The sequence below is a fragment of the Prunus dulcis genome, chromosome 1 (assembly GCF_902201215.1).
Source record: "Prunus dulcis chromosome 1, ALMONDv2, whole genome shotgun sequence".
In the NCBI taxonomy this organism is placed as follows: Eukaryota; Viridiplantae; Streptophyta; class Magnoliopsida; order Rosales; family Rosaceae; genus Prunus; species Prunus dulcis.
This window is the reverse complement of record NC_047650.1, coordinates 11,868,467-11,890,807: the sequence shown is the minus strand read 5'-3', so window position 1 is coordinate 11,890,807 and position 22,341 is coordinate 11,868,467. Positions and strand designations below refer to the sequence as shown.

Genomic DNA, 22,341 nt, shown 5'->3' with positions numbered 1-22,341 from the left:
ATTCATGTATTTTATTTTATTATTAGTTGTATTGCTTTTCTTTTAGTCAATAAAGAAAATATTCAACAAAAATCCTTTTTATTCAAAACATTCCATACATAAAAAACAAACCACAACCAAAGCATAAAAAAATAAACAAACCACAACCAAAGCATAAAAAATAAAACAAACCACAACCAAAGCATAAAAAATAAACAACCCACAACCAAAGCATAATAAAATAAAAACAACTTCTTCACTTCACTTTATTCACCTTCATTTCCTTCATTGCCTTTCACCGCCCATAAATGCTCCATCAAGTCAACTTGACGGTGTTCATGAATATAGGACGATTGCATCTCCGTGTAGCGATCAATCATACGGGGCATGAAACTACCGTCTCTAACCAACGGTTCATGCTGCATTGCTTCTCCATTTGGCCCCACTGGTTTTTCATAAATTCGTGTTAGGGCCGTGTCCATGGGATTTGGTTCATACACGTCATCAGCATCGTAATCATATTCATCTTCCACAATCATGTTATGGAGGATGATACAAGTCATCATTATACCCCTAAGCACCTCCTCGTCAAATAGACGTGCCGCGCCCCTGATAATAGCCCACCTAGCTTGAAGGATACCAAAGCACCTCTCAACATCTTTTCTGTACCCCTCTTGATAGCGAGCAAAAAATTTTTGCTTATGGGATCGGGGATGTGGAATTGTTTTCACAAATGTTGTCCACCTCGGGTAGATGCCATCAGCTAGATAATACCCGTTCTGAGACGATACTGTTGATTTCATACGTGATATTTTGGGCTTCACCTCTCAAAACATCATTGAACACCGGGGATTGACCTGGGACATTCAAATCATTTTGAGATTCGGCAACTCCGAAGAAGGCGTGCCAAATCCATGTATCAAAACCAACAACTGCTTCCAAGATGATACTTTTCTGCCCTTTTCTATTTCCGTAATCCCCTTGCCAAGCAGTTAGACAATTTTTCCACTGCCAGTGTGTGGGAGCAAATTTCCCCACGAGAATATTCGCCCAAGATTCCTTCGTCTTCTCTTCCTCTCTTTCTCCCTGCAAAACAGATCGGAGTAAAAGGACCACACCCGAGAGGTGTTGGCCAAAGGCCCTCCGATGCCTAAGTTAGATAGGGTAATTCGAGGAAAACCGGGTGGCCGGAGCCGTGTATGGTGGCCGGAGCCATTGTAGGTCCTTGGGTGTAGGTCTGCGTAGGTAGTTTCTAGGGTACAGAGTTTCCACTGCATCACAAAATCGCACCAAGCTCTCCAAAACAGTGGACTTCCTCATCCGGGCAATCTCATCTACCTGATCAGCAGATGACCCATACGCCAACATTCGTACCACAGCTGTGAACTTTTGCTCTGGAAGAAGTCCCAAATTTCCAGGACAGTTTTTCTTTTGAACAAAATATTCATCATAATTGCAAATATCATGCATGACTTTATTGAACAAATGAGGTTGCATTCTATATCTCCCTCGAAAATAAACATTAGAGTACAGAGATTGTGGGATAAATAATCTTCCAGAAGATTCTTACCCCGAGAATGTCTATGTCTGTCCACATTCGGGCCACGGCCTTCTCGTGAACCACGGCGACTCTGGTTTTCTTCCTCCAGCAAAGCAACTGCTATGCCAAGTTGCTCATCTAGTTCTCTCTGCGCCCTTTTGCTTGCAGCTCGTCTACGCATTCTTTCTCTAGTTTCTCGCTCTTGCCTCTCCAAAACCTCTTCCATGTCTGCCATTGAGAATGGAGAATGAAATCTAAAATTTGAGAAATGGAAATGTAGAGAAGAACTGGTGTGGGAGGTATGAGCTGAACCTCTGGTTTTATAGAAAAATGTACATAGATAGATATGACACGCGGCGCAATCTTAGAGGGTGAAAATCTTATCTGAAATTTGAAATTCAAATGAAATTTCAAATTTCAAATTTATCTGAAATTTGAATTTCGAAATGTATCTGAAATTTGACATTTTGAATTTATCTGAAATTTGAATTTTGAAATGTATTGAAATTTGAAATTTATCTGAAATTTGAAACCGAAAATCTTATCCGATATGAATAGTATTGACACGTAGGAACCCAAAAATCTTATCCGAAAATATTATCCAAATTAATTGTTTAAGTAAACAAAGTTGTGAAAAAAACAAAAAAAATGAATAGTAATTGCCATGGCAAGCCCCAACTGCTGGAAACACATTTTGCTAGAGGGGGCTAGGGCAGCCACTATTCACGTGAATAGTGCCTGTCCTAGGGCTAATCTTGCCATGACAAGAGTCAACTGGTGGAAATGCTCTTATACATGAAAATGCTCATTCTGTTGTTGTTGTAGACACAGGAAGAATTGACACTAAATGAATCAATCTATCAATCAAGTAGTATGTTTTTGCTAATTTTATTCTTTTTATTTATTTGTTGATTAGCTTAGTCCTAATTGGATTAGTTAATAATATTATATTTAGGTGGTTAACCTAGAATGAGATTAATTAATAATATTTTATTTAGGTGACCTAGGTTAGAATATTAATTTAATCTATAAAAAAACAAGATGCCTGGACTTTAGCAAAGGTTAGCATGTTAGTAGGTACGTGCCTGAAGTTGTGCATGAGATTTTTCAACACTCCAATTCATGAGTATAAAAGATTCTCCTTTGGAGATCCCATGTGATGCACATGCACCTGGGCAGCAATGCATCATAGTGAATGTTTATATTCAGTGAATTATGAGTTTATATAATTTAATACTCCATTTCCAGTTACCAATGGATAAATACCAACTCCTTCTTGCATCGAAATTCTGACAGATTTATTTCTTTATTTACTTGGTTTTTTTTTTTTTAATAGTCCACTGTTCACCAGTTAGGTTGGAACAAATTAATACTATTACTAACCAAGTAATTGTTAAATGCAGTTCCTACCTATTCGTCGATGAATCTCTAAAACATTATCGGTAGCATCATGTTTTTTATTATTTATAACTGGTAATATCATCGTTTTTTCATTGTGCTATCATCTTAATTAAATAATTTTGTACATCTTAATTAAAAATAATTGTTTTTTTTTACATGTATATTTTCCTATAAACTTGTCCATATGACCTAGAATGATAAGCTCATATGAGTATAGTTGTAATAACCCAAAACAAAATATCTAAAAAGAAATAAAATATCTAAAAAGTAAGGATAATATCTTCCAGCGAAAAGACAATTTTGCCCTCACATAATTTAATAGAGAAAAAGTTGACTTTTTAATCGAGAAAGAATCTGGGAATTTTGCTTACGCCATTGCGTAGAGCGCGGCGAAACGAATTCGTAGACACGGAGTAAACCCGAATCAGAGCTGTAACGAAGAAGATATGGTCTAATTACCGCGAAGGGCAAAATGGTAATTTAAAAAAAAGTCAGATTTTTTATCCCTTCTCTCTCCTCTCCCCCGTCACTTTCTCCCTCTTCTCTCTTTCTCTCCCGTCGCACCCGAGCAGTGCGACTCTTCGCCTTCTACACGACTGCCTGGCCACCACAGGCCGAGCCGATCTCCGGCAAGGGTACCGTCAGCTCCGTCTCCCTCTCGCCGTCAAAACCTGACCGACCTCCACCCTTGGGCCGCCCGGAGCTGATCGGAAAACCATGTTTTCCGACGGATGTTCGTCCGAGTCCACCCGATTTTCCAGCTCGAATTTCTCCTTCGTTTCTCCACCAAATCGATCGAGTAAGGTATGGCTTCTCAGCTATTTTTCGTGTTCTAGCTGATGGATGTATGGGTTTCGATCGATTTTAGCTCTAAAGCTATCAATTTTCGACTTGAATTCTGACCGAAACTTCGGCCGCCGAAAACTACTGTTTCTGGTCACTTTTTGGGGTATGTCCAAGAACAAAAGTGACTCCAAATAGGGTGTTTTACCTAGGATAGGAGTTTGGAGTCTTGGTTCCGAGATTTTTCGGCCACCCGAAATCGCTTAAGACACCCAAATCTGACCGCGCGTGCTGGGACGCGTGGGCGAGGGTGGTGAAGTAATTCTGTACAGTTTTGAGCCCCGAACGGATCTCGATTCGGAATCCGTTTGAGCCCCGAACGGATTTTTCATATCGCGCGATCCGCGGGTGCAGTGTCGTCAAATCGTCGGATAGCGCTGAATTTCGGATATGTCGGTCTACATGATGTCAGGATCATGTAGGATTCGATGGATTGCGAATCGGAGACCCGGATACTCCGAAATCGCGAACCCTGGGGCTAGGGTTTGGATTTTAAGCGATAACGTGATTTTGGCTAATCTGACCGTCCGTTTCGGACCAAACTCACAGAACATGGTTCTCCTCTGTAAGGAACCTTCAGAGGAGCCCAGATTGGCCATCGGAGATCGTGGACCCACGGGGTCCCGGATCGGCCGATCTGGCAGTTTATCGCTTAGTAAGGCTTCGGGTCTCTTAAGACCGTTCTAACTATCTAAAAAGCTATTGTGGGTATAGGAGTAACTTAAACATTGAGCGCACGTATTTCTAGGAGCCGGGGGCAGGGTATTTAATTTAAATTCTTTTTATTCAGCAGTTTATTGATTTACTATTTATGGATAATCAGGCACCAAAGGTCCGGTCGACCCGCAGCCGGGACCTTCGAAGGGTCAAATTAGCTCGGACCATCTGTGAGTGGACTTTCTTTCATAAATGATTTTATCTAAATGAGTTATATAAATGATTTATATTACTGAGTTTACTTAATGATTTTATCGTGATTTTATATAAATAAGTTTTATAAAGGAGTTTATCTGAATAAGTTTTATTATGTTTCCGAGCATGATTAGTACAGAAATAGTTCCATAGTTTTGCGCTGTTTACTTACACTTGCTAAAGAGTGATAGAAAACAGAGTTTGAGGCTTATGGCAGATGAAATAGCAACACAATTTGATATTTCAGTTATTAATCACATTTTTCTAAAGGAATTTATTTTAAAACCACCTCGTACCCATTTTCTTTGGTGATTACCCACAGTTGGACCGATGTCTACGGACATCCAGTCCGATTTCAGTTTATGTCAGTGCACTTGACTTTGCCTCACGAGTTTCGGGGACGCTCGGACCGTGAGTGCCAGGATTTGCGGCTCGGCAGACTTGGTGTCCCGAGACCTGCTAGGATTGCGGCTCGGCTGACTCTGTGTCCCCGAGACCTGCCAGGATTGCGGATCAGGCTGACTACGGTCCCCTGCATCCTGCCTGAGCGACTCGAGCTGACTTGGTGCCATCGAGGACCTGCCGGCAGATCAGGCTGATCATAGTCCCCTGATTTCGCCAGTTTGCGGCTCGGGTGGACTGCGTGGCGCCCGAGACCTGCCAGGGAAATTGACGGACATGACAGGGGTACAAATAGGTGGTATTTTCAGAGGATTTGAGTTTTCTTTTATTCAAGTATGACTTTCAGTTATTTTATATTAGTTTCTTAATATTCGTGCATTTATATCCTTACATATTGGTTCAGTTATACAAGCACAGTCATCAGTAGGTTTTTACATGCTTATTTGAATACTCTATATTGAAATATATACAAACCCTCGATTTAGATCTATTCTTATTTCTTTAATGGGGGTTATTATGTTTATAAAAATTGTTTACAAGAACATTGTTTTTGTCCACTCACATTTTCAACCTGTTTTTCGCCCCCAGGCCGTAGAAGTACGCGGGATCCACCACCGGGCCATTCATAGCTTTCGCGCCTCAAAGTCAGGTAGAGTGTTGTAGAAAATCCTTACAACCCTGAAAAATTTAGAAAATACTTTGATATCTAGTTGAAACTGAGAAATTAGAATTGAGATTGGTTACTTGATATATTCTTGCAGTTGGTGTGAATTTATTAATTGTTTAACAGGTGTAAAATTTTGGGATTGGTCAAAATACAGGGGAGACTCTGCCGAATTTTCTGCAGAAGTCTAAGGGAAAATTTAAAAAGAATTTGAAACAAGAAGGGTAAAAAGGTCCTTTGTGCCCGACATTCGCCAGGTGTCGGACAAGCACAGGACTTGGCTCGAATTCCAAAGTGGAAATTGGGTCGGGTCCTGTCAATAGTGCCATGATCTTGTTGGCATCCATCCACCGCTACATGATAAACTAGAAATAAGAAGTGTTTATTGTGGGAGCAAATATTTCGACAACTAATTATGAGGCACCACGTGGACAATGGGAATATTCCTTAAGTCAACAATTGTGCTCTATTTAATTGGTTAATTGTTTAGACTTAAAATAGGAATAATACCATAAATTAGGGATTTGATCTTCATTAAATCTCTAATTGATTCAATCTCTCTATTTAAGGGAGAGAATAATTCCCTTTCATATGGGAATTATTGTCTGAAAAACCCTACAAGACAAGAGCACAATAAATACATAGTTACACCAAACACATGAGGTAATTCTAAAAAACCCTACAAACTCTCTCTTTCTCGCCGCCCCCTCACTCTCTCTCTCTCTCTCTCTCTCTCTCTCTCTCACACACACATGGCTCCGGCCACACGGTTCTCTCGTACCGTAGAGAAAATTCTGACTTTTTCTATTATTTTCGTTTATTCTCAAGATCATCTAACTGACTTAGGCATCGGAGGGCCTTCGGCCAACACCCCTTGGGTGTGGTCTATTTACTCCAGTCTATTTTCACAGGGATTGAGAAGGAAGATAGAAAAGGAAGCTAGAAGGGTGAAGAATCTCTTGCGAATATTCTCCCATGAAACTTGCACAAACATTTATACCATATATGACTGATCAATCATTCCACGACACGTGGAACATGGAACCCACAAAAAGGCCCACAAAGCTCAATCAAAGCATTGAGGCTCATAAAATGACCATCAATAGGGAGAGCCTTTGACAACTCTACCTTCATACAAATTATCGGCAGGTTGAGCCTTTGGCAACCCATCATGCCGATCTGGCCAAAGAAGTCGCATGTTTTAACATGTTGGACAAAGGACAAGTGGCAGCCTCTTAGGTAATGCCCACAGTCTCACATCGAAATCCCACTCAAGGTGCACACTTCCCAAGATATAAAAATAGGGGCACAAGTTCCCAAAATAAGATAACTATTACATTCGGTTACTTAGCCCATACTCTGTTCAAATTACTCTTCACTCTGTCCTTAAACTAACTTAAGTATTGGATAGTCTTCGGTCGGTACCACACCAGTGCTCAAGGTCTTATCATTGCTCTTTGTCTTGCAGATCTCCCTCATCTACCGAAGAGCCAAGGAGGTCGAAGGTGACACAATATCACTAAGTTGGGCTCAAAAATGCTCGTCTATTTTTAGGCATCAACAAGAAGTGAATAGTATAGTTTGTTATATTATATCACAATCATTCTTATGGCTCGGCTAATAAACATTTTCTTTTTAGTTTTTAGTTTTTGTCTTTTATTGGCGATATAAAGAAAATACATAGGAGAAATGAGGGATGAAGAACAATGGAGAAAGGGTGGTGGAAAGGATGTAGAAGAAATGCACATGGAATGGTACAGAAAATGAAAACTATAAACTAAAACAATTTAAAGGTGGTTTCTAGTTTTCGTCTCATATATTGTCCTTCATTTCTCTCTCACCCTTCTTCATTCCTTCTTTCCTATCTTTCTAGTTATAAAAAAAATATTTAAAAAAAAATTAAAAACTAAAAATGAAATGGTTATCAAACCGACTTTTAGAAAACGCTTCCTAATTTCGACATCCCAGCTCTCTAAAGTTTATTTCTTTAATGGTTATCAAAAGTTACCTCCTCTCATGAGTGTAGAGATATATCTATTTTGGTCTTTATCAATTATTGTTGAAAAAAAATATTGTTTGAATTGCTACAATTTACAAGAATAACGAACACAAATTATGTTCGAACTTTCACCCAAAAAAAAAAATGAAAACATAAATATAACTCCCAAATTTACGTATAATATGAAGAAAAATATTATGAAAATATCTACTAAATTATTTGATGTATATATAATGACAAAGGTGCCTATCTTTAATTTTTTGGAGAAATTTTGGTCATTAGTGCTACAAAGGGCCATACAAACTAGCTACAAAGGAATATTACAATTCACTCTAACTAAAAATAATTATAAAAATAAAAAAGTTGACCTGATTACACAGCAGCTTCCAAAAAAAAAAAAATTAACCTAATTATACTCATCGACGCAACCATGAATGAGCATTCTATGGCTATGCCTATGCACCTAAATTAAAATTAAAACTTAAAATTAAATCTAATATAAATGGTATATATCACAGGTGGTCTAAATGATGGATGAGTTTCTGATTTTTTTTCTAAAGTTTGTATGAAAAGATAAAAATGAGTTTTGAATCTTTAGAATTGGCGTTGGAATGACCATTAAATTTAACTGAAATTTTAACGGAGTTAGACATAGGTGGTGGATTGCAATACTTTACAAAGTTTAGGTGGTTAAAAATAAAAATTCAAAGTTCAGGTGATATTAGCTCACATGCCCAAAAATTCAAGTGGTATTTATGCAAATTTTCATAATACAACACTTTTGAAATTGCAAGTGATGGAATCGTTCGGTGGTAATTTTTCTGATTTTATACATACAACCATAAGAAATATCTTAATATTAAATATTAAAATTTCCAATAATAATTACATAAGTATGTCAAAAATAGCTAAATTTCAACTGGATGGTATAATTTAAATCAAGGAATATCTTTGGTTTTGCATGTTTAGGGCGTGTTTGTAGTTGCTTCTCAACGACAAAAAGAACTTCTTCACAACCATAAACGCTTCATTTGGCATAAAAACTTATAAATGCTTATAAGTCATAAAAGTGCTTTTTGGAGAAACACCTCATAGTACTTCTTCATAAATCACTTCAAAGCACTTGAATTTTCAATAAATTTTTTGAACTTTTTTTCTATTAGAATCGCGTATGAATATAAGTGCTTCATGCAAAAGCATTCTCAAGTTAAAGAATTACTTTGAATTAAAGAAGTCATGAATTGGGGAGGTGAAGAATAGAGAAGAGAAGAATCATATAACAAATTGTAAAGTGAGACTCATATATATGCGTGTAAGAAAACACAATGATATTATGAATTAAAATCGAAAGTAAGTAAACGTGACATCAATACAAATTGCTAATTTCGTCATGTGAAAATAAAGGTTTCCAAGTAGTGAAAGTATTATTTCAAATTTCTTATTCTCTTAAACAATCAAATTTATATATCATTAGCCCAAAAAAATCAAATATATATAAATTTTATTAATATTTCTATATAATTTAAAATTTGCATTAATAATAAAGCTAAAAACTAATCCAATACTAGCATGACAATGTTAAGATTGCGTGAAAGATGTTTGTCTTCATGTGGTGCGACATATTTATAGGGAAGCTAACATAGTAGTTGATGCTCTAGCCAATTTTGAAAGATGTTCGGCTTCTTCGAAGAGTCTCTGTGTAATTTTACTTTTGTTTTTTATTTTTTAGAAAAAGCTAAAAACTAAGAATAATATGATAATTACATAATGTTTTCTTGCCTTTTATTTTAATTTCTTTTGCTTTCGACCAATCTATTTTCATTTCATCTGTCTCATCCTCACATCCTCACATCCTCACTTCATAATCTAAAATCTTGTTACATCGTATACAAATCACAAGTGTGACTCGTAGGTATAAAGAAAGGAAAGCTAAGTACCCCAAAAAAAGGGGAACCAAAAAGACAATTAGATTGGTTAGGGTCCTAGGGATTCATATTTCTTCAATATCATTTCAAGTAGCTCCAAATCATAGATGCAAATGTGCTATTTATTACTCTAGTAAAGTAAAAGTCAAAAATAAAAATAAAACCTAGAAAAAAGGCCTAAAGTGAATGGCAAAGAGGTATTTTCACAAAGAATATAATTATTTCAGCACACAAAAAAAAAAAAGATAATAATAATTTTTAAGTCCCCACCCTTGTATATTATTTTATGAGATAAAAGAACAATGCAAAATAATGCCCATCTTTAAACACTTTGCTGTTCTCTCTGTTTTTCTCTGTCTCTCTCTTCGCTCCAAAGGCTCCGACTTGGAGTTCGCCATTCTGAGATTCTCTCCCTCTTCGTTTTCTCTGTGAGATCCAAAAGCACTTGCACTCAGAAATTTCTAATTCAATCTGAAACTATCTGCCACTTCAAGTCCCAATTTCGGCTACAAAACATACTCTGTTCTTCTCCAAAAGATTCCGTCTTTTCTCTCACTATAAGTTTATATATATATATATATATATATATATATTCCTGTTTTCCTTGGAAAACATTAGAGATTACCGCCTTGTTAGATCCTCCAAAGTTAGTTATTTCCGCTAGATACTTTGCAGAACTCACACTTTCACTCTGTGATCTGTAAACTCTTCGTTTCCAACTAAATTAGATACTTCCGCCTTTACCTTTTTAACCAATCACTTTGCTCAGTTAAGTATTTCATTTGAATACAAGGGTTGCTATTTCAGCCCCAAAGCAACCCCAACCTTATTACCTGTCTTATTTTAGACCAAACGCGCTTCAGATAGAAGCTTTTCAGTTTTTGATTTTGGATGTTGGTGATGTTGAGGAGATTTGATCATCTGGGTATTTGCATTTGAGAGAGATTTGGCTTATCTTTTGCTGCTTTTGTGATCTGGGTTTGAGTTTCAACTTAAGTGTTAGATGCACCCGTTGGATTGTTGCTTAGAAAGTTTTTTGATGCTTTGTTGCTAAGATGCAGCCTGATCCAAGAAAAAAGGTAAATTCAGTCACTTTTAATACACTCTTGCAGAAATGCAAAACATGTCTGATGTCTTCTGATGTTTATACTGATATTGGTACCTTATTGTTCATGTTATTAGAAGAAATGATTTTGCATTTGTTAATAATTTCATCATAATCTCTTGCTGGTGCAAATTTTTATGTTCACAAACTCATTGTGGTTCTCTAATATTAGTATGTGGTCCATATTTAGTGGATTTTTCTGTTGTATTAAGGTATTATTCCTATATGTGGATGGGATTGAACAGTGTGCCATGTTCATGTCTCAGTTCTATGCCGTGCATTTTGTTGTCTGGGAAGGGCCCACTTTAATAGTTTTGTCAAGTGAAGCTGTTATTGTTTAGTTTTTGTCTTGTGTCGTAAACATTTTATGGTTAGTTCATGGACCAAAGCCGCTAGTTTAGGCTTAGCTGGGAATCTCTCTTATCTACAACTAATAAACATTCAGTATCATTTACAAACTTTCTGTTATGATTCTTTACTTTTTCTTGCCGTTTACCTCCTTGATCATAATAAGTACTTGTAGTCTTCAGTCAAAATGTGGAGGGATATATTTCAAGAAAATAGTTAGTGGATGTTCATCCTGGTTTAGTGATGTTCTTATTGTGATTTACAAGGTTAGATTGGCATTGCCTTTCATTATGACTGAGGGTTTGTTTTGCATTTCAATTATTGTTGATGGGCAAATAATTCCAGACATTCTTTCATCTTCTTGTATATAATTTGCAACATATGAATTATTTAGTTCTATTGGTCTCTTTTAGTCATTGTAGTATTCTGGAAGGTCCTCAGACCAACTGTTTCCACTCAATGTTGTGAATCATTTCAATTGCATAATAACTTCACTTAAGATGTCATGATGATGAAATGGTATGTTTTCGGTCATGCAGTCATCTGCGGATGTGGACTTCTTCACAGAATATGGTGAGGGTAGTAGGTATAAAATAGAGGAAGTAATTGGTAAAGGAAGCTATGGTGTTGTTTGCTCTGCATTTGATACGCATACTGGAGAAAAGGTTGCGATAAAGAAAATAAATGATATCTTTGAACATGTCTCGGATGCCACACGCATTCTTCGTGAGATTAAACTTCTTAGGCTCCTGCGTCATCCAGACATTGTGGAGATCAAGCACATCTTGTTACCTCCATCCAGAAGGGAATTCAAAGACATATATGTTGTCTTTGAACTCATGGAATCTGATTTACACCAGGTTATCAAAGCAAATGACGATTTGACACCAGAACATTATCAGTTCTTTCTTTATCAGCTTCTTCGAGGCATGAAGTACATACACACAGGTCATAGTCTTATACTTTTGACACTTCTGACCCTGTTTGCACTACTTTATTAGATTTAGCATAAGTGCAGTTTTTTTATAACCTCAAATTCCAAGTATATCATGATAATGCCGGTTCTGATTTTATTCATATATTGGTCTTGTAGCAAATGTCTTTCACCGGGATCTAAAACCCAAAAATATCTTAGCAAATGCTGACTGCAAACTCAAGATATGCGACTTTGGTCTTGCAAGAGTAGCTTTCAATGATACCCCTACTGCTATATTTTGGACGGTAAGTTTCTAAGTGAACAACTAATGAGTTTCATTTTCCCCATGGTATCCGATATGCATGGTTTCTAAAAATGCAAGTTTTTGTTCAGATTCGTCATTTATAACTCCATGTCTTCTACATGCAGGACTATGTTGCCACAAGATGGTATAGGGCTCCTGAATTGTGTGGTTCATTTTTCTCAAAGGTGCAAGAATCATTATCCCTTACACTTTCTTGGATGCAATATGATCTTTTCATCTGGTGTGCAATGATCCTTTGAATTGTTTTCCAACTTCTTTTTTTTTGTAATATTGCATCATTATATGTAAATTGTAATGTTTCCTCATCTCTTCTGTTTTCCAATTTTCTTAAAAATGAAATGTTGTGGTGAACTTTAGTGATGTGAAGATCTAAGCACCTGTCCTTTCTCCTTAACTTATTATGAGTAGATTTAGAACACTGTTATCATATTTTTTCTTTTGACTGATTATTAGATCTATCTTAGCAAGCCTATCCTAGCTTATTTTTCTTTTGTTGGAAAATTTTATTTCTTCTAAAATTTTGGCATTGCCTGGGACATGAGACAGCATCTGTAACCCTTCAAATTATTGGTTTCTATTTGAAAGACTGTTCATTTATACAATAGAATAATCGAATGAGCCATACCTTATCTATCTTCTACGACAAGCCTATACTCGTTTGCCTTGCATTATCTGTGGGGTTGACGTTACCAACTATTTCCTAATGGGATTACCTCTACTTCCTGTAATGGCATTGAACAGTAACCATTGCAAGTTATGTCACTCAGTCATCCAATAATAGCCATCTTAGTCTGCTGTAAGAAATTTGTTTGCTTTACTTTTTTTTCTCCTTTTCCAGGTGGGACTATCAGTCTATTGATCCCTTGTTTTCTGTTTTCAGTATACACCCGCAATAGATGTATGGAGCATAGGGTGCATTTTTGCAGAGCTTTTAACTGGAAAGCCTCTTTTTCCTGGCAAAAATGTTGTCCATCAATTGGATCTGATGACTGATTTATTGGGGACACCATCTGCTGAAGCAATTGCTAGGGTCAGTTTCCTGTAATAAACTTAGTCTTAACATAGTTAGGATGTGTGTTTGCGCTTGTATTTCCCATTTTCTAGTGTGTTCATTGTCTGAGTCTAATTTTTTTATTTTATCAAACAGGTACGCAATGAGAAAGCTCGCAGATACTTAAGCAGTATGCGGAAGAAGAAGCAAATTCCTTTCTCCCATAAATTCCCGAATGCAGACCCACTTGCTCTTCGTTTATTAGAAAAAATGTTGGCATTTGAACCAAAGGATAGACCTACTGCTGAAGAGGTAAATGTTGATTGAAATTCATCAGTACTTTCCCCTATGCATATTATTTTTCTAATAGAGATATTTTCTGCTTCTTTTAGGCCCTTGCTGATCCCTATTTTAAGGGTTTGGCAAAGGTGGAGAGAGAACCTTCTGCTCAACCAGTTACCAAGATGGAATTTGAATTTGAGAGGCGAAGGATAACCAAAGAAGATGTAAGAGAGCTCATTTACCGTGAGACTCTTGAGTACCATCCGAAGATGTTGAAGGAGTACTTAGAAGGATCAGAACCAACGGGCTTCATGTATCCAAGGTATTTTCTTTTGAAATCTTATATTTATTATTCTAGTAGAAAACATCCTACTCATACATGTTCTTGCAAAACCTTTTGCACTTGTAGTCGTGTATCCAAGGTATTTTCCTCTGTTTCTCATAAAAAAATAAAGTGGCTGGTCAACATTGTCTGATATTTTAATAAAACTGTTAATGTTTATGGAAAACATTTTATGTGCCACTAATACTGTGAGTTGTGAAAATGTAAGAGGCTTGATTGTTCTGCTATTACATCAATTCTGTTCAGAGTAGGTATGCTTACTAATTGTACTCATATATGACTGCGGGAAATTCCAAATAAAATTCCGACTGCTCTTCCTGCTGGAATAGATGATTTCCCTTTTGTTTACATCATGAGGATCGAATTAAGCTTTAACCCTGGAGAAATCTTTTTCATAATTGTTAATTTACGTACTTTTTCAATACAGTGCTGTCGACCATTTCAAGAAGCAATTTGCCTATCTTGAGGAGCACTATGGAAATGGCGCAACTGTTGTTCCGCCTGAAAGAACACATGCATCACTACCCAGGTATCCCTTGTAGTTGCTGTTTTCTGAGCATCGCCTGTAAATTATAATACCGTGTTTTTGTCAAGCTGCTCACTATCTAATTTTGAAATTGTTGTATTGACTAAAATTTGTGCATGCAGGGCATGTGTTTTATATTCCGATAATACGGTACAGCATTCAACAGAAGTCGCAGATGACCTCTCGAAATGCTGCATCAAAGAAATTGAGAAGCCACAGATCGACAGAAGCTCTGGGATCCCTACAACAAGGCTTCCAGTTCCTCAAACCATCCAAGGTGCAGATGTTTTCAATAATTATTACAAATTGTCATTGTTAGGTTGTCCTTTAATTATGATGCTCCAGTTCGAGTGGTTGTAACCAGTTCTTGATGCAGGAGCCGCAAGGCCTGGGAAAGTTGTGGGTTCAGTATTACGTTTTAATAATTGTGGGGCAGCAGCTGCAGCAGAGGCTCTTGAGCAGCGAAGGATGGTTAGGAATCCAACTGCTCAACCCCAGTATACTGCTACAAGTACGGGTTCATATCCTCGAAGAAATCCACCCTGTAAAAATGAGAGGGGAGATTGTGAAGGCGTTGAAGGTTCCAATGGTCTGCAGCCAAAGCCTCAGTACATGCCAAGGAAAGTAGCTGCTGCTCAAGGTGGATCTGGTCAATGGTACTGACTCCATGGTGGGTTTATATGGTGGAATCCACTAGCCATAACCAATGTTAGATGGGACAGTCATCCACCGCATACTAACCAGGATTGATCCATCACTAATTGAAACTTCATCAATTTAAGTGATACAAATATCAGTTATATGTATTGGTTATTGCCACATCTGCGTGAAAAATATTGAGCCCTGTCGAGTTCCGTCGGAGGAAGTTTAGTGAATGGTTGTACTTTATATCACTAATTCTAAGTGAAGGGGTTGTATGATCTGTCTCAATGGTTCCGTTACTCTCTGATTCAGATAAGAACAAAGACATAAAGGGCATGTGACAACTTGAATGAAGGAGTACTATGCTATGCATTGACTTTACCCAAGTTCTTTCTATGTGGCATTTTTTGCAGGAGTAACTTTTGAGTTATTTCTCATTTCACCCTTTCGGGGATAACATTAGGGTTTGTATATCACCTTGAATTGTTTTCTTCTTGAAATAATGATCTCTGATTGCAACTTTCTTTCGAACATGTTTGGAAATATGTGGCAATTATATAGCATAACTCTCTACTTGTTTAGTATTTCTTTGTAATCATATTAAATTAGCTATCTTACCTATCATTGATAATTTTTTATTTATTTTAGTAATGCTACGCTTATCACATTTTTATCCCATGATGTGGCATGTCCATATCATATGCCACATCAATTAAATCAATGAAGTGTATTTTAATAAAGAAAGTTTAATGAACAGTTTTTTTAAGTGTTAATAAATCATAAAAGAAAAGAAAACACTAAATAATTTTAATTGATATGGTTGTCCACCTCATCTACCACATAGCGTGGTTTGGTATGGGAATGTGATACGCAAATGTGGTAAGAGTAGCATTATTTTTATTTTATTTTTCATGTAAAATTATGTTTGAAAGTGGTTTTAATGAAAAGTTTTTTTTTTTTCTTTTTTCTTTTGATCATAACAGAAGCAGAAAAATAAAACATTATTGTAAATGAATAAGCACGAGTGATTCTATAGTAAGGGCTTAATATATGACCCTGAGGTGAGATCCTATCTCTTAATTATTGGATCATGTTAACTAATTTGATCCAACGGTTAAGAGACAGGACCTTACCTAAGGACTAAGACGCTCACTATAGAATTCTTGGAATAAGCACGCAATGATTACTCAGTTTAGACTAAGCAAATGGCCCAACGCAGAAATTCATATGGCCTATTTCTTTGGCATTGATGTGCTGTGAAAATAATCACTGTCATATTTGCTGTGAGAGAAAGCAATTTGGCGTCTGATAAACTTTTTTGTTAAAAGTGTTGTTGGTAAAATAATCAGTTTATGAGTGTTTGATATATTTTGTGTAAAAGTGCTGTGAGCTGTGTCTAATGACTAAAAAAGGCATATGTTGAAATTTATTTTTTATTCAATTGTTTGGTAAAAGGAAAAGCAATTTCATTTTCACTTTCACTTATATAATTCTTGTATTTAATATGTTTTCTAACCTTAACACTTAAAAATTGTTTTAATCATAAAATAAATAAAGTATTACCTTAAAATTGTTAAATCATTGCAATATTTCGGTGCTATCAATAATAAATAGTACATAAAAATATAACCATGAACGAAATGAGATTTCAAGCTAAAAGAGAAGACAATGAAATGCTCCACTTCCTTCCAATAGTAAAAGTCACATTCTCTTATTGCCTTCAATACTTTTTTTCTTTCTTTTTCTACTTGCTAATGAGTCATGAATTTTTTTCTACTCGTAAGATACAATAATAAACTATCAAACATATAAGACAGTGTCTCCCTTCTCTGCTCCTTAAAACGTGATCAGGAGGCACAAGCTTCCCCTTCATAGCAATGTGAAAGTCTCAATGCAATAAAAGATTGAACTCGTTGTCATCGGTCACCACTACATAGTCATATCCAAGAGAACTCCCACAAGCTTGAAACTCATCAATCTCGCCTCGGGCAACTTGGATTCCAACCAACACATTTGCCCCAGTTTCACCCTATTGCAAGTGATCTTTAACCAAGTCACTTTTTGTGAGACTGCAAGTCTTGCATTTCTTTAAGTTCAGAAGCTGTGTGCATACCAACATTGCACATGATATAAAAGGATAAAGAAATATCTAAAGAAAGTTCTATGCATTCCTAATTCCAAGTAAAAAGCTTTTGTTTATAGGAAACAAAACAGCCATAAGTAAACCCATCTTAACCACAGAAAGAAATTGGCAGCAAATTTGGGAAAAATAATGTCAGTAAAACCTAAAAGATGACTAGTGCTTTACCTGCATACAATACTACAAACTGTTTATCAGAATTATATATGTATTTAAATTCACTGATATTCATTGGGCCCACCTGTCAACCAAAGTGATTCAGTTCACATCATGAAGAACACTTTAGCTGGAAAGCGAAAAAGAAAAAAACAGTTGACAAAGGCACCATTAGAATACCAATTCACAATAATGTTTAAAGCTCCCAGGCTCCTCTGGCATAATAGTTGCGAGTACAGCCACTTCAATTGATCCAACAAGAAAAAAACTGGAGGAAGGATGGAAGAGAAGGAGAAGAGTGCTCTGTGGTGTGAGAAGGAGAAGACGCTCGAAGAGGAGAACCTGAAATCATATTGGGGTATTTTTAGAATTTTGTAATTTTCATTAAACCTAGCGCCTCCTCAAATCTGATTACTGTATAATCAGAAATTGAAAGCAGCCCATTATCAACTTTCCTTTATTGCTTTCTCCTACAACAATTTTTAATAATAAGTTATTTTTTTATAGGTTACCAAACAGGCTGGGCTCCCCAAAAAAATTTTAAAATCACTTATCACCTCAAATAAGCAATGTCAAACAGGTACTAAGCAAATGGCCCAATGCAGAAATTCATATGGCCTATTTCTTTGTTGAATATCCCAGCCGTCGATCCTTAAATCCATTGGGATGTTTAGTTTCAATTTGGTCCTGCTTTAATGATATGCTTTTTATGGAGAAAGAGTTTCGCTTGTTGCAACTCTAGTGGAATAAAAAACTTGGCATGCCTGAGACACAATTTTCAGACAAAAAAGATCATAGAGTTCTTAGTTTATTTATTTATTTTTGTGGACAAGGGTGATATTCTAAACTACTCTAATCTACTGAGAGGGGGATTGAACTGGGGTGCAAAGAAAGAACTATCTGAACCCCTTTGATTAGGAAAAAGAAAAACTCAATCCCACTCAATCCTGTATAACCTCAACTTGGCAATGTTTTTTTTAACCCTTTTGAAACGATCAAATTTCCTTTTCTAAGTCCTCATGGTCACCTTATTCAGAACTTCAGCAGCATACTTCGCCACTCCTATCATCCCAGTAGGTGTGATGATCAACAAAAAGAAAAGACAAACTCTGGTGGATTGACAGACTAGTATATTTGACCCGATTGCATCCCATAAAACCATAAGACAAGATATTCAAGATTAGGTGATAATATATTCAGCAGCTGTGACCCAAAAATAGGTACAGATAAGAAAACGTGCTGCTCTTATTAACACCATAAAATGATTACCCAGTCTAGACCAAGCAAAACTGCACACAAAAATAATATAGCCGGCAGAGACCAGAGGTTTACAAAACGTATAACAAATCCTTTATAACACAAAGATATTACAAAGAAAAACCAAATGAACCACTACAATTCTTTTTTTCTTTTTCTTCATAAGGATTAGTCGTGTGTCAGCACAATTCAAGAATGTATCCTAGCAAGCTCTCCGTGTTTGTTTATTCTTGCAGCTTATTTTCCAAATCAATGCAACCTTGGCTTAACCCGCCTTCCATTCGTATCGCTGCCATCAAATAATGTCCCTTTTCCATATCCACAAGCAACAAAAGAATGCTCACCAATACTTGCAACGCAGTGCAGTAGCTCAGTGATGACAGAAGGGCAGCTTTCCCTCAAGTACTTATATCCATCAGTTTCAATCACAGCTGAAAAGAATTTACCAGCTTTTTGTCAATATACAGTAAATAAAAGGGCAGCAACAGAGACATTCAATCTGCATTGAACCTCTGAGAAAATTACTACCATGACTTATTTGAATATATTGAATGAATGAGTAGAGAAAATATATGCACAACAGGTTCCCATCAAGTCAACAAAGGAATTTTCCTTAATTCAAACCCTCCTTAAACACCATAGAAGTTTCCTTCAAATCTCTCCAATAACTGATTATGAATTAAAAAGTAATGAACCCAGATTATATATATATATTTTTTTTTTTAAAGCACAAGATATTCCCAACTGACAAAGAAACAATGCATATCTTTTTAATCAGTAAACATATTTTATTAAAGAAAAAAAAGGAAAGGAAGTCTATCAAAACAAGGTACACCCTCACCCTCAAAGCAAAACATGAAAGTCAAAACTCCCTCCCCCCATGGATTTAAATCTTTTCTGAACTGAAATACAATTGCCCAACATCCTATCTACAATACTAACATCTGTTCTCCATGAGGGAAACACGGATATTGCAGATATAACCAAAGGAACAATGAGGACCAAGCGACATGTATTTTTCTCAACTTTCAAAAATAGCTCTCTACCTCTTAAATTTTCAGGCACTGCAATAAATTTGAGGCATACAGCTTTAAGCTGGAAACAGTGGTGCTGCTCTGCCAAGGCTAATGTTGTTGCAACATTGTTTATGGCAACATTCTCGCAAAGTTTAGCCTCACAAAGCAATCTGAGCCTCTCAAGGCCATAACGATCTGCTGCTGCCAACAGATGTTGTGCCATCATTGTAGAAGCCCAATTTGAATTTAGGCTCCCAACAAGCTCTTGCATGTCTGGTAGAGCATCCCAGTAGATGAAGTGAAGCAACGCCTGCAAACATCCAAAGCAAGGAGGAGGAATTATTATCATGTAAGCTCATTTATTCCCATTTACTTCAATAACAGAAATCAACCAACCTGTTTACATTATTCCCAATTCTTCAGCCATATGTGTAAAAATGCAAATCAGCAGATATTAGGCATCTCATTGATGTTTACATCTTCTAATGCTTTTGTTTTGTGTGCACGTGTGTGTGTGTGTGTGTGTGTGTGTGTGTGTGTGTGTGTGTTGGGGCAGAGGGATGGAGAGGGACATATACAAAGAGGGGCGAGAGAGAGAGAGAGAGAGAGAGAGAGAGAGAGAGAGAGAGAGAGAGAGAGAGAGAGAGAGAGAGAGAGAGAACCTTGAAAACAGGAACCTCAATGTCTTCAACTTTTATGCAATGAGTGCTTTTATCTTTCAGCGGACCAAAGAGTTGTGCCCTGAACACAGGCGATCGTGCTGCAAGCACCACCTTGTGGGCAGAAAATACTTCCCGATCAACTTCAAAACTTACATCAGTCAACTTTCCACTTTCTAAAAGCTTACCGAAATGCTGACTGATATTGGAAGGTGGCACTGCTATAGAGTAGATTTTAGGTCCCTCAGTATTTGTCTTAACAACACCAACACGACATTTAATTATAAGGCAATCATCTTTAAGAAAGTCTGATGTCTCTAATTGAGTTCTCTTGAAAAAACGTTTATAACCCCTGCAACATCCAAAAGTTGAACCTATTCAGTTAGGCTTTCAATCCACAAAATGATAGGCAATAAGTGAGTCTTGTACAGACCATAATGACAAGGTAAATACAATATATTTGCTCCAAGAAAGCCAGGCCCCCAAGTCCCAACAAGAATTTTTTGCATTGATCTCACTTAGAAATGCTACTGAAGGCTTTGCCAAGACACAAGAATATTGTGCTAGCATCTACTTCACGTGAGAGTAGATTTTACGCTGTGTAAACAGTGTCCTGGCCATGACGCAGTTATCAATTTGCCAGGCATAATTTGAGAGAAAATATCCATTTTGGAAATCAAGAATGTTACAGACCACACTATACAAAGAAGATTTATAATCTGAGTACTAGCTGTACATTTAAACAAATTTTATGGTGCTTCAAGATTGTGGCACGCAAAACTTAGAATGGTTAAACAGATAAAAAGCCTTTAATCCTGTAAGCATACTTAATTAACTCAACAAACCTACAACATTGCATATCAAAGACAGACCATATTATCATTCACTAACCAATCCAACACTAATTTCCTCAATTTCAAACACAATATTTGCAACCAGAATCCAATACATACACACACATATATACATATATATTATACAAAAGCATGCATTCAAATAAAAAATTTCAGTGCATACCACATGCTTCCGCGGTACTTAAGTGTATAGGGACCACTATCGAGCCTCCTCAGAAAATGGCTATGCACTTTGTGTCGTTGTTTCTCGCTCTGATCCAAAAGCGTCAATTCGAACAAAGCCCTGACGTCCGTACCCTCGCTCGCCAGAGCTATGAAAAGAGACACGAACGCAGCGTTGTCCTCAACGCTCTTGCCATCTGGGTAGAAATATATTGCCCATGTATAGCCACCGACAACAAAGGAATCGGACGCGACGAACTTGCCGATTCCCATGCCCTTGGCGAGCGAGTACCCACTGATCTTAAACTCGTGGCAGCCATCAACGGTCTCTGTGCACGAGGTAGAGCACGTGACTGGTGGAGGCAGCGGCGGGGACGAGCTGGGTTTCAATGCTCCATTGAAGACCTTGATTGTGCCCATCAACAATTAATGGCCGACGGCACGAAAAGGATCGATTTTGATGTTCTGGATGGGGAATTGTGAAGTGGGTTTGATTGAATTGGTGGGTTAGGTTGGGTTTTGGTTTGGATTCAGAATTAGGGTTTTAATTGAAGCGGGGTGAATTGGGAATTGGGGGTTTTCGGATGAATTTGGCGGGGGAATATTTGCGCTGTGGGGGAAGAGTTTGAGAATTTGAAGGTTTGGAGGGAGAGAATTGAATTGGTTTTTGGGTGATGGTGGTGGTGGTGGTGGCGATTTGGGTTCGTGGTCGACTGACGGTGGGCGGTGTGTGTAGGACGGCGGTGATTTTAATGTTATTCTGAATATTGCGTGGTGTACTGGTATTCATGACTTATAGGTTCAAGTGAGGTACGGCTTAGGAATATTACAACAAAGACTACTTACCCAATAGTGAAGAGGAATGATGTGAAAATAAAGGTTAGGATAGTTTTGTTGCTACAAATATTTTTTCTCACTGCCCTTAATTAATTACTATTAGATGAATTTAATTTT

The 22,341-nt window shown here is 37.0% G+C and overlaps 2 protein-coding genes and 1 long non-coding RNA gene across 4 annotated transcripts; 1 reads left to right on the top strand and 2 right to left on the bottom strand.

Moving 5' to 3' along the window:
• The first annotated feature begins 9,969 nt into the window (after positions 1–9,969).
• Positions 9,970–15,676, top strand: LOC117615907 (mitogen-activated protein kinase 16). 2 transcript variants are annotated; one of them, XM_034345084.1, is made up of 10 exons: positions 9,970–10,744; positions 11,658–12,066; positions 12,212–12,339; positions 12,464–12,523; positions 13,240–13,389; positions 13,507–13,662; positions 13,743–13,954; positions 14,403–14,504; positions 14,624–14,778; positions 14,878–15,676. In XM_034345084.1, the coding sequence occupies exons 1-10, from the start codon at positions 10,721–10,723 to the stop codon at positions 15,162–15,164; spliced, it is 1,683 nt and encodes a 560-aa protein (XP_034200975.1). In that variant the 5' UTR covers positions 9,970–10,720; the 3' UTR covers positions 15,165–15,676. The 2 variants fall into 2 exon arrangements, with proteins under 2 accessions (XP_034200975.1, XP_034200976.1); XM_034345085.1 differs by lacking the exon at positions 13,240–13,389 and having other exon boundaries at positions 9,976–10,744.
• A 1,019-nt stretch (positions 15,677–16,695) lies between these two features.
• Positions 16,696–17,802, bottom strand: LOC117615910. The gene is made up of 2 exons (XR_004584080.1): positions 17,525–17,802; positions 16,696–17,244 (listed from the first exon to the last, which is right to left on the bottom strand). It is a non-coding gene; the product is annotated as an uncharacterized LOC117615910 (long non-coding RNA).
• An 856-nt stretch (positions 17,803–18,658) lies between these two features.
• LOC117615909 (BTB/POZ and MATH domain-containing protein 2-like) lies at positions 18,659–22,211 on the bottom strand. The gene is made up of 4 exons (XM_034345086.1): positions 21,389–22,211; positions 20,375–20,723; positions 19,743–20,022; positions 18,659–19,127 (listed from the first exon to the last, which is right to left on the bottom strand). Exons 1-4 carry the CDS (start codon positions 21,805–21,807, stop codon positions 18,946–18,948), a joined length of 1,230 nt encoding a protein of 409 aa, XP_034200977.1. The 5' UTR covers positions 21,808–22,211; the 3' UTR covers positions 18,659–18,945.
• Positions 22,212–22,341: the final 130 nt, after the last annotated feature.